The 12,451-nt window shown below is 36.2% G+C and overlaps 1 protein-coding gene across 9 annotated transcripts in view; it reads right to left on the reverse strand.

Moving 5' to 3' along the window:
* Positions 1 to 12,451, reverse strand: part of LOC110456815 (kazrin-like) — a 94,535-nt gene that overhangs the window by 18,770 nt on the left and 63,314 nt on the right. For 7 of the 9 annotated variants that reach the window (XM_021507797.1, XM_021507795.1, XM_021507794.1 and 4 more), the window contains 2 exons: positions 5,768 to 6,112; positions 1,298 to 1,498 (listed from right to left, as the gene is read on the reverse strand). In XM_021507797.1, coding sequence (XP_021363472.1) covers positions 1,298 to 1,498; positions 5,768 to 6,112 — 546 coding nt within the window. Of the gene's footprint in view, positions 1 to 1,297; positions 1,499 to 5,767; positions 6,113 to 8,170; positions 8,536 to 9,780; positions 9,869 to 12,451 lie in introns of those variants that run through there. The other 2 variants (XM_021507796.1, XM_021507798.1) reach the window with 2 other exon arrangements.

Genomic DNA, 12,451 nt, shown 5'->3' on the forward strand with positions numbered 1-12,451 from the left:
TGACACATATCTTATCTTTTTCATTTTAATGTTTTCACGCTAGCTACCAGAAAGAAGTGTTATGCTGATGAATGATATCTCCAACATATGTTCACAAAAGTTAAGAAAGCAGGATTTGTTGAATTATGACAACCCACAGGGGTGATAAATATTTTATGCATTGGTGGACACTATAATGTTATCTCTCAGAAAATATAATTTTTGTTCTTTAGCAATCAACTCATTCACCCCTGACGACACATTTGAACTCGTCCAGTTCTTGGTTGGAATAGTTCATCATAAAATTTCAGGGGGGAACGAGTTGAAAGAACCTCAAGCAGGTATTGTATAGTTTCATGAAACTTTCTTGATTTTCTGAGCTAGCAGGTGAAGCTCACACTAAAAGTACATGTTATGTGTGACAAATATTGTTTTATAAAGTACTTTATGATTGCTCTTGATTGCTATCGAAGAAAAAATAAAAAGCAAAAAAAGAATTGTTGTTCAATTTAAAATCAAAAGACAGACATAAAGATTATTTTCTAAAATGAATTTTCCACTACAAATATCTCTGATTTGTTCAAAAATACAATGTGCTGGCTATGCTAAATAAAGTGAAGCAGTTATTCCATTTAAAATTTGTGCAGCCTTAACTGATAAAAAAATATTAAACATGTACCAGATAAAAAAGAAATCAATGGTGATTATAAATAAGACAGTATAGCTCAAAATATAAACACATACAAATTGTCCTGAAGCAACACTGAAACCTGGATTTGGTTATTATCTATCACCCAATTAACTCTTAAACCACACTACAAAGTCATCTCTGTGATATTGATACAGACCAAAAGCCTTTAATCATTTAAATATTTGCCCTTCAACATTAAAGTTTGTCTGGTGATTATTTCACCATTCATGCTAAAGGCATTTATGTATGATATTTATTTGCTGTCAAAATAAATTTGCCCTAATTATGGTAAGTGAAAATGTGAACATTTCCACAGAATCATGATGAAATATGACCAATGAGAAATGGATCAGTTACCATAATGAACCTAGAATGATTCCACTGTAGAAAACGTTGCCACATTTCTTTTCGTGATAATGCTGCAGTTGACCACTGTCCATTTACGATACAAGCAAACATCTCCATTAAGAAAATACCAGCATTCTTTAACTATCTATGGTGTACCCTTTGACCTTTTATTTTATTTTCCCTGAATATCTCCTATTCAATGACCTTGAACTCTAATGTTCGCGACCTCATTTCTAAGAGTACTTGACGTAAAAATAAAACAAAATATATAGTCTGTACCTTGTAACGCCTCTTTGGCCCGGTTGAGTTCCTGTTTGGTCTGAATGAGGTCAAGCTTCATCTCGCCAATCTTGGTGGTTTCCGTGGCAATATCCTTGAGGTCATCCTGTTCCAGTGTTGCGAGGCGTGCCTCAAGACGAGAGTTCTCTTCCCTTAGTTGCTTCAACTCATTTTCCTCGTCAGCCTTGTGGCGTGGCGTGTCTACAGAAGAGAAAAGGTGCATGATTAACATAATTTCTAACTCCCACTAATAAATTTGAAAAAAGTATATATATATGCAGGCTACTGTAAAACCTCCCAAATCTGACTCAAGTATAAAAACCCTGTCTAATCCAACATAATGCAATCCCATTTCTAATGAAAACTAACAAATTTGACCTGTGTATTCTGACATCCTGTCTAATCTGACCAATACATTTTGCCCACATATAAAGATGGTGTCCACATGTCGCTGTGGTGAATTATTTAGCCTCTGTGGCCTAGTGGTTGAGGCATCTGACCGTCTACGATCACTTAAACCCTCCGTTCTGAATTAGGCCTACAGTCACCAGATACTGACCGCGGGTTGGCGGTTATTCTACAGGTACTCTGGTTCTCCTCAATCACTAAAAAAAAGCTGGTTCGTCCTTAATATATGACCATAGCTGTTAATAGGACGTAAAACATTAACCAAACCAAACACGGTTTCAACTTTGACAAGTTTCACTGTATGAACATAAAATCTGTAATGTTGTTTATGTTTCCAGAGTAACAAGTCTTGACAAAATCAGTTCTGTATCCAACGGTAACACAAACTATTTGACATATGAATGTTGAACAAAGGTTATTATGTGAAAAATCAGTTCAACTTCAGCTGTCTGTGACAATAATCTTAATCTTCTTATCTTATTGATGATTAATATCTTTCTTAATCAGTTTGAGGTCAATTGGAACCAGATTTGATGATTTTTAAGGAAATATGCTACCTTCCACGATATACTGTGATTTGTGTTAGAGTTACCTCCCTTGAATTTATATTTTAAGCGTACGTTAGATAATAATTCGTTCGAAGATTTTACTATTGCCAAATGAGGAAAAATATACCGTGATTTGTGTTAGGAGTTGCGTCTCTTGAAAAAAACATTAATGTAGCATTAGATAATCATCAATAATTCATTCAAAGATTTTACTATAACCGAATAAGAAAATTTATGAAGAATATTTTTGTTAAAATTCTAATTGTCCATCAACACATTAAGGTCATATAAGGTCCTACAGTAATTGTAGGGGATTAAGGAGGGAGTCGGGAGCTTCAGACAAGACTTGTTGTTGCCTGGACAACAGATAGAGAAGCAGGTTTTATACTCAGCAGGTACACATTAGCAGCTCATCTGATGGCTCTGATACCCATGGTTCTGATACTAGAGAGCTCCAATACCAATAGCCATTCATCATGTCAGCCCACCATATATACCACTCAGATTTAATAGTATCAGATAAAACTGTAGTTACATCTTTTTATTATCAAAATAAATTTACTTAATATCATAATTTTATCATTTTAAATCTACCTAAACTATTGATACTCACACAACTGTTTTTTTTCATTCTGAAAATTGTTTATCAGATCAGACTGAAGTCACATCTTTTTTATTATCAAAATAAATTTACTTAATATCATAATTTGATCATTTTAAATCTACCTTAACCATTGATACTCACACAACTGTTTTTTTTTCATTTTGAAAATTGTTTAGAAACAAAGTGCCCCAATTTGTTTCATTATATTTATGAAAATATTGAGAGAGAAAAAACCCACAATAACACCACTAAGTGTAAACAACTTATGGTTATTTGGGGGTCCATGCCTCTGTGTTTCTCTGCCAGATGACTTCCTGGGGATATATCCTATAAACAGAACAGGGTCGGCAACCACTGCTAATCAAGTAATTTGTAGGGCGATGCCTCAACTCCATTGCTATAATCAAGTAATTTGTGGTGATGCCTTAACTCTGATCCAGACTGTGTTCAAGGCTTGATGTAAATATTTAGGCAAATGTTAATAAGTAGATTGCGGACAATAAACAGATGTGCTGTTTCTATTCCCATTCATACTTCTTAGACAAAACAGAAAGAAGACTGATTCATTAATCAGGTTAGGGAACATGTATAACGTCTGATAGGTGTTTTAGTCATAGTGTTGATACAAGACTTGTATGCCCAATGGTGGTGCCACGATGCATGCAGCATATATTGCCAAGAGAAATTTCCATGAATATTCTTTCAAAACATGAAATAGTAACTCTTAACTCACTAAATGAAAAAAAAATCATCAAGCTGTTATTTTCAGTAGAGAATTGTTATCAGAATAGTTGAAAAAAAAAACCATTTCAAGATTAGAATGTATTTTAATAATGTAAGGTTTACAGAAGCACATGAATCCTCCCATCCACAACATCGCTCCCTACATCATCAAGCTCCTTTTTCCCTCTGGGCACTGAACCCTTCCTGCAATATCCCGACCTAACCCAGACACTATATGCAGATTACCCAAACCTCTCCCCAAATTTATCACCATACCACTCTCAACAGCAACCCTCAACTCCATCTCTTTGTATTATTGAGGCATCCCTCCAAACAGCACCCCTCAACTCCATTTCTTTTTATTGTTGAGGCATCCCTCCAAACAGCACCCCTCAACTCCATCTCTTTTTCTTATTGAGGCATCCTTCCAAATAGCACCCCTCAACTCCATCTCTTTTTATTATTGAGGCATCCCTCCAAACAGCACCCCTCAACTCCATCTCCTTCCGAACAGCATCCCTCACAAATACCTCACTGCACCCCTTCCTCAATAGCATCCTCAACCGCCTTTATCTCCCACAGAGTTATCACTGTCCCCTGTACCCCTCAATCCATTCACCTTATCACTTCCACCTACCCACAACACCCCCAACAATCTCCTCCTCTCCAACAATTTATCAATGCAACCCCTTCCAACAGCATTCTCCCCAATTCCCCCTCCCCAAACCCCCTTATCACCAGTATTTGGGCATGCATGCTCATCCACTATAGGTTCACATGATCACAGCATGTAACAGTCGTCTTCAGAAGCTGTTGATAGGGATTCGGAATAAAGGAGGATTCGTTAGATACAGCACCTGCACCCGCATGTATACCGTGATAAGTGCAAAAGGAATCTGCTCTTGATATGTTTATTATCTCTGATTGATCTTGAAAACATGCACATCATCTCTAATGTAAATACTGCAGCATGCTGGGCTAGACTGTGTAAGCTTTAGCAGTTCCAAAATAAACCTTAGAACAGTGAGTAGCTATGCTCTAAATTTGTGGGGTCACATTTTTTTCTCTATTGCTTCATTCCTTAACAACATATATGTGAATATTTTTGAAGCTTACATATTTTATCATTAAAATCTGTCTAAACTGCATGACCAGTGCAAGAAACACTGTAGACAGGTTTTCAGATTATACAGGTTCAGTAAGTCAATTAACCCATTCACCCCTAAAGCCACATTTGAACCTAAATACTAAATCAAAGACTGGGCAAACCAAGTGTAAATATGTAGGGGTGAATGTATCCTGAATAATCTTGTTAATGCATGTGTACTATCCATGCAACCTGTCAGTAACTAGCGATTTTGGGACTGATTTTCCCTTATTTCAATTTAACGCCCCAGTAAATTACAGCTGTTTCAACTCAATAAAGTTGCCCCGATCATCACTTACTCTCATTCCACGCCCTTAAAATGTCAAATATGACAAGTTAAAATGCAAAGCAATTTTTGCTCCACCTAGTGGAACAAGGTTACTTACTGCGAGCGGTATATAATACGCCCGTCACACATTGAATGAGCAGTTGTTTGTATGATTGAAATATATGAAGCATTTGTGAGTAATTGATATTAAAAGATAAATCATTCAACATAACTGGTAGATCAATGAGTGCAATACAACATCATCGAACGCATGCATCGCATTAATGAAACCAAGGGGAATAACTCCAATAATTACGGTCGGATAATGGCGGTTATCGAATTTGTCCGAGGTTTCATGGTAATTAACCTTGTTGTGAAGTTTGAAGTTAATCCGTTAATAATTACTCGAGATATCGAGCGGACACTGTTTCGGCAAGTCCATAAAGGGGCATAACTCCACAAATTANCACCCGCCCGCCCGCCTGCCTGCTCACGTGAAAACATAATACGTCCCCGTCTTCGACGGGCGTACAATAAAAAGGGACACTTGTTGAGAAAAATGTAGTATTTAACATATTAACCCAGGCTGGAAAAAACACATCTGATATAATTTGAGATGACTTTAACTCATTCACTCCCGAAGACACATTTGAACTCTTCCAATTCAAAGGTTGGAATAGTTCATCATGAAATTTCAGGGGTGAATGAGTGAAAGAAACATTAAGGAAAAAGCTGGCAAAGAGAGGTAACTCTAAAACACAACTGTACTTACTTTCACTGTCACATTGAACTCCACAGTCCCGTTTCTCAATTCCCGTTCCTATCTCCGACAATCGCTTATTTGTGTCCACTAGTTCTGTGCGCAGGGCATTCACCTCCTGGTTAGCCGCGTGTATAGATCCGTCGATTCGAGCTGCCAACTGTTTATTGTCTTCTACCATTTTACGAAACTTGCTTTGGGCGTCGTGAAGAAGCCGTCGAATCAACACCATCGACGACTTCAGTGTCTCTTGTTCATTGGGCAAGAGGTCTTTGTCGAAATCAAAAGGCTGTCCATTTGATGGCGTGAAGATATATTGTACGATTTGGTCATTGAGAGAATCCAGAGACTGTATAGCTGTAACAGAAAAGAAAATTATTTAAATAAAGTCAAGAATACACAGCAACTGAAACTTACAACTTCTTCAGTAAAATAGGAAAAGCATAAGAAGAATCAAATTCTATCGATTTTGTATTTCACCTAAAATGCTCATACATTTTTCGAAGGTTTGCCATGAATATTCAAAATCTCGTATTGGAGATGTGAAAGCAATAGAGTTCCAGTCAATTGCATGTTAAATTCTAGACCAAAAAAAATTAACACTAAAAGTATGTACATGCATAGCGTCTAGATATCACAGCATTGTACATTCCATCTTAACCCACCCACAAAACTTGAAACATTAAAGTATGTCTAGTATAGCCGTCTATGATACCTCTTCATAGCCCAATCCAGTCGAAGACGGTCGAGGATCAATACAGAAATATTGTAATTCGGAACCTTGAGACCAAGTGTGAATATCGGAGTGAATTATGGTAAAGGTTGGTTACAGTTACCAGATCCTGTTACATATGGAGCAGCACAGCTGAATCCGAAATCTTCTGGTATAAGACTGATATTAATTCTCTAGAGAAGTGTGACTTATGTGAGCAGTGATATCGGTCTCACATTTAACTCGGATGAATCACTGAAATGCATGGTCTCTCAAGACAGCTATTACTATAATTTTTTATGGCAATATAAGAACTGATGTACGAGTTTTTGAACGCGTTGAAAAATCGGGCAAAATTGGTCCAGTTATACATCAAAGGGGGTCCCTAAAGTAATTTGTTACTTTACTTTTTATAATGATTGCGGACTTCTCCCGGGGGTTTCTAAAATGGTCCACACTTTTACACCTTAAATGCATCTTTGTAATATATCACCATATTATATTTCATAATTCATCAGTATTTTGGAAAAGAAAAAAATGTCTGGCAATTGTGATATTTCAAAGTTAATAGGTATTCTCACTTGGAAAGAAAAATCATATGTGAAATTTTATAAGTGAGACAGGCAACATTCTAAAAGCAGAAATTATTCATTATCTGTCAAGACGCGCTGTGCAAAAGCACTTCAGAAACTCCCATGATGTAATGGATCTGGGATCAATTGTTAACGTTTTTAAGTCTATCGACATGCGTTTAGCCAATATGATATGCTATTTCTATCAAAGTTACAAGCATTTCATGTTTTATTTTGCAGAATACATGCGAGGTCTGACATTCACATTAAGGTTGTATGTATACAGTATAGTCTTTTAAGCCTACAGCACAGCAGTGTTCATATATGCGAATGTTATAAACATTTGGAGATTTTATAGAGGCCGTGCAAGGCCTTGAATCATTCTTATCGTAACCTCAAGCTGCTGTAAAGTGTAATAGAAACTCTGTAACAGATGATATTTCCAGTCCATAATGTGTAATTCCACCAACTATGACGTTTTAAAAACGTAACAATGACGTCACAAATACGTAGCATTTTAAGGTAAACTGGTGGTGTTTCTCATCAATTTTTTCAACTTAGTTACACAGTGATTTGGAACATTCTGTAGTTATAAGTATATGATAAAGAGAATTTCAAACTTGTCTCCATACTCTCTTACTTTTATGAAATTCAAAGATCCCTGTCTTACCACACTGTGGTTTTTCGTATAAACAGTAACCTCCCCTAGCACGCATACAGTTGACACTTTCATTGACCAAATAACTCAATCGGTGAGAACAATAGTAAAACAATCTGAAGTCCTGGGTTGGAATCCCGGTCTGCACCACTGAAATTTTACACCCAGAACACTGAATGTTGATTACATTTTACTTCTGCAAAGTATGGCTTTCTTTCCAAAAATGATTTATCAAAGCTATAGTCAAGCCTGAAGGTTTCCAATGCTTATCCGGGTTCAGAAGCTGATTATTTCCTTTTGTTTAATCTCTTTGCTTTACCATAAAAGGGCTTCGCTATACACTTAGGTGTATCCTCCTGAAACCACCTCCTGAAACCTACAAGATGGATGTAAACATTCCTTGACACTTGTTGAGCGTTATAATAATATTTTGTTAAACATATCAAGATATTATACAGTGTTTAATGCCCTACCTGACTCACAGAGCCCTGTAGAAGATCCCATGTTTCTATTTACATCACAATATTGTCGTGTGTACACAAGTGATTAAATCCAAATTTAAATGAAGACGTTTTTTCACTCCATTATCTGATGAGTGTCGAGATATTGTAAAACTGTTCCGCTTTTACTGTTTCTTCGTGGTGCGATAGCATCACACCATCACAGATCTAAACCTGATCTCCCGGTTTCCTTTGTGGAAAACATCCACTATTTCATGCCCACCCTCGACGTACACAAACATATGTATCATAAATATTATGGAATTCCGGCAAATCAAAGTAGTTGTATAAAAGTAATATCACATAGTTGATTTACACCTTACGAGCGAACTGGGTATACACGTAAAATTGTCATCTTTTTCTTTCGTCATCCGTGGAGTTTTAATTTCGTCACGAAAACATTAAAAATCTCATCAATCATCGCAGTGAGTCAGAATTTTTCAAAAAAATGTTTACCTCATTTTACGGATGAAAACACACGTGGATCACCTTTTAGCTCCGAACTTTTCAGAAATGCTAATTATTTAACAGGTGGATGAACGTCTGTGACTACTTGTTATTATTACAGTGAATATAAGGCACCGTACGAAAACTTTAAATATTTCAGCGATCTTTTTACTTAAACAAAATCTGTTCCAGATGTTTACATCTAAAATAACAGATAAACAGATCACATGAAGTAGAAAATCCTCTCCAAGGACTAAAGGTTTGTATAAGTATAATCCTCTTCAAATTAAATACAAAATGGAATTTGTAGTAAACAACTGAGGAGGAAAATTCCTGTGGCTGTATATACACATGGAATGCTGTCAAGGATAAAAATTCAGTATTTTGACTGTTGAATATCTATTATATCTTTCTCATTTACAAAGACTAAATACATGTGTCAAAAACATCCTTTAGTTGATGGAAAAATGTTCAGAATATCATCTACTGATGTTTAAATATTTCACCGTTTCCTCAAAACTTGAAAAATTCTAGGTTTTCTCCAATATAAACAAACTGCCTTCTTGTAAAATACATCCACTTCCCCTTTCGCCAGTCAGGAGGCCAGTATAAAACTTCCAAGAAGAATTATTAATCCTCTATATTTTTAAGACTAGTATTGCAGCGTAAATTACAAAACACATCAAAAACCTGACATTTTTATCTTACCATGAAAACACTCTTCAAATCAAATAATAAATTAAATACATATCAAAGCCAGTATATCCTGTATAGGTGCATGATGTTCCGTAGCTGTTCCGGGACACTGGCAGACGACCGATAACCCTCATTAAACAGTTATAAATTGGCCACAATTTTCCAATATCTGAAACCTCTGATAAGGATGTACCGGCCGACTCTGTTTGCTATCAGAACATTTGATGTTGGACCAATTTTTGTTCTTTTGTAATAGAGGTTCCGGGGCAAAAAAATCAAAATAAGTGATCCAAAAAATAATATTACAGCTACATGTGACTAGATAATAACCAATGGGTTTGTACGAATGGCGAAGATCAAACAAACGTGAGCAGGTGGGTGGGTTGTTTACATATATGTAATATGTTGGATTAAGGCAATAGGTGAAATACTTAACTCACTGCCATAACCAATATCCAGCCCAGTGTCGTCCAACTTGTCCCTTCTCTTTAAGATAAATAAGGAAAGGTTCATTGCATTTCCTCGACGGTCCCCAACACAAAATACAATGACTCATAAACTTGATTTTCCACATTTTCTGTTTCTATGAAACTTTGCGTCATACATGGCACCCTTAACCCTACCTTTCCCATTCCCCCGACGAGTTACCCATACTGTAGTAAGGAAACCAGGGTGAGGTCAATAATTGTACTACATGGTACCCACATACTAGACGACACTGAAGGTTTTTTTTCACTCAGTCATTTCAAATCTTGGTTATGAATTTTTTCATTTCATCAACTTAATTTCCAAGAATAATTGTTTATTATACCTTCATTTCCTCCCAAATAATGAAATTTGTTTTATACCATTACAGAAATTAACCTTTTGACATTTTCTATTTTAGTTTCTGGTTCATGTTTTTGTAAAGATAAAATTGAACTATTAGAGCTGGAGAGTGGGTTGGGATAGGGGTGATGTGATGATGGTGGTGGTGGGAGAGGGGGACTGGAGTGATGCTGGACGTGGGTTGGGTGGGGGTGGGGGTGGGGGGTAATGAGCAGAATTATCATGAACTAGTAGAATTAACAAGGGTTTATTTTTTACAGAAAAAGGCAAGGAACCAAACTTGTGCTCTTCAATATCAAATCTGTGATAATGAATAAGGCACTGCTAATATAACAGATAAATCATATGACTAAACACATTTGATTTGATTTTACCTTCAATACATCATTAGCTCATTCACCCTAAAGACACATTTGAACTCTTCCAATTCAAAGGATGGAACAGTTCATTTTGAAATTTAAGGGGTGAATGAGTTGAAGAAATACCAAATTAAGCAAATCAATGTGTATATATAAAACTTCTCTACAAAATTAAGTCATCATAGCTGGTAGCCAAATTGCTTACAATTTTATATATAACTAACTCATTATCAGATTTTAAAATCTACGTAGTTTTATTTGAATTGTTCACGAATACGATATCACTAACACACACTTAACGAAGTTATAAACCCAATAAAAATTAAACACTGTACTAGATTACTCATGGATACGAAATCTTACAAAGGTGATATTATTTTATTTTGCAGATAAAAATTAACTTTTAAAAATATTTCCAGATCAGCCTATTGGTGCCGGGGAGAACCATTCACGACTGAAACTTCACCTTTAATTAACAAAATTGCTTTTACAAATAAATCATCCTGTCCATTGATTTTGATCAATAATACATCCAAATTTTATCTTGATCAAGATCAAATATCGGCCTGCTTGTGTGGGGGATCAGATATCGCCTTCGCAGCTCACTGCTAAGTAAGTCACATAATTTAGATCAAAAAGGTGAATACCTTCACATAGCATAGTAACACTAATAAACCAATGTGCATTCATACATAATGGAAGTGAAATTTGCTCTGAAGTTTTGTCCGGACAACATCTAAGGTGGTATGAGAACAGATACCTATAGGGAGTCGGAGACATCGACGAAAGGGAAGTGTATAGGTAGAAGAGATGAAGAAAAGATCTGAAGGCCTAAAGTGTCGAATGCAAGATGGCGAAGACGATCATTTTGCTGTCTCTTCCAAGAAAGTCTGCATTTCTGCAAGTGGTCCCATGTTAGTAGCCTCATACAATAATGTAGTGGAAAATTAGTCAGCAGGTGACTTCTTTCCCCTAACCTGCACAGGTTTATAATAAGTGAGATTGGTTTAACTCATTCACCCCTGAAGACACATTTTAACTCTTCCAATTCAAAGGTTGGAATAGTTCATTATGAAATTTCAGGGGTGAATGAGTTAATAATTTGACCAAGGACAAATATATATGAATTCTCAAATAAAACAAAAGCAACTATTATGCCTAATCTGTAAACTCTTGGTTGAGCTTACACTACATACATCAAACCTTGTTATATTGTCACCATTTGTCCAGCGACATTTCCGCATTAAAAGATTTGTCAATATATCAGGGGATTTGGATAATTAAATTGTCATACCTCACGTTTCTGGTACCCTAGCTGTGTAACGCCAACATTTTACTGGCCGATTGATGGCATTATAGAAATTTATCAAGGGATACAGGCGTAATGACAGTGCATTTTTGACTTATATGTACTCTGTATACATGTGGTAATATTACCGTATTTATCCTTCAATAAGCATATGTCTAATAATAAGTCCAACGATATATGACGTGAGGTTCTTATATACCGCTTTATCACAACCTAGTTCGTAAGTCGTCTCAAAGCGGTTCACAAATTATTATCCGTGGTTATAGGGCCTATGCAACCAGCCAATATTTTTCAACTTCCTGGGGAGCATACAGCTGGTGCTGCCATTTAGACCCTCATAGTTAGCATTCAATATCAATAATGCTAGCACTGCCAAACCACGTACTCATTTACAGCTGAGTAGACTAGAACACGCAGAGTAAAGTATCTTGTTAAATGATACCACACAGTGCCGTTTCATGACTCGAACCTACAAACCTTCGGTCACAAGCCCGGGGCCCTACCACTAGACTACCCTGCCTCTAATATATTACAATTCACTATAAATGCCAATAAATGTAATTCAACTGTCCTATAATAATCCCCCTACTTGAAATTTGAGTTTATGTGCGTTGA

Source organism: Mizuhopecten yessoensis, unplaced genomic scaffold (assembly GCF_002113885.1).
Source record: "Mizuhopecten yessoensis strain PY_sf001 unplaced genomic scaffold, ASM211388v2 scaffold8853, whole genome shotgun sequence".
Taxonomy (NCBI): domain Eukaryota; kingdom Metazoa; phylum Mollusca; class Bivalvia; order Pectinida; family Pectinidae; genus Mizuhopecten; species Mizuhopecten yessoensis.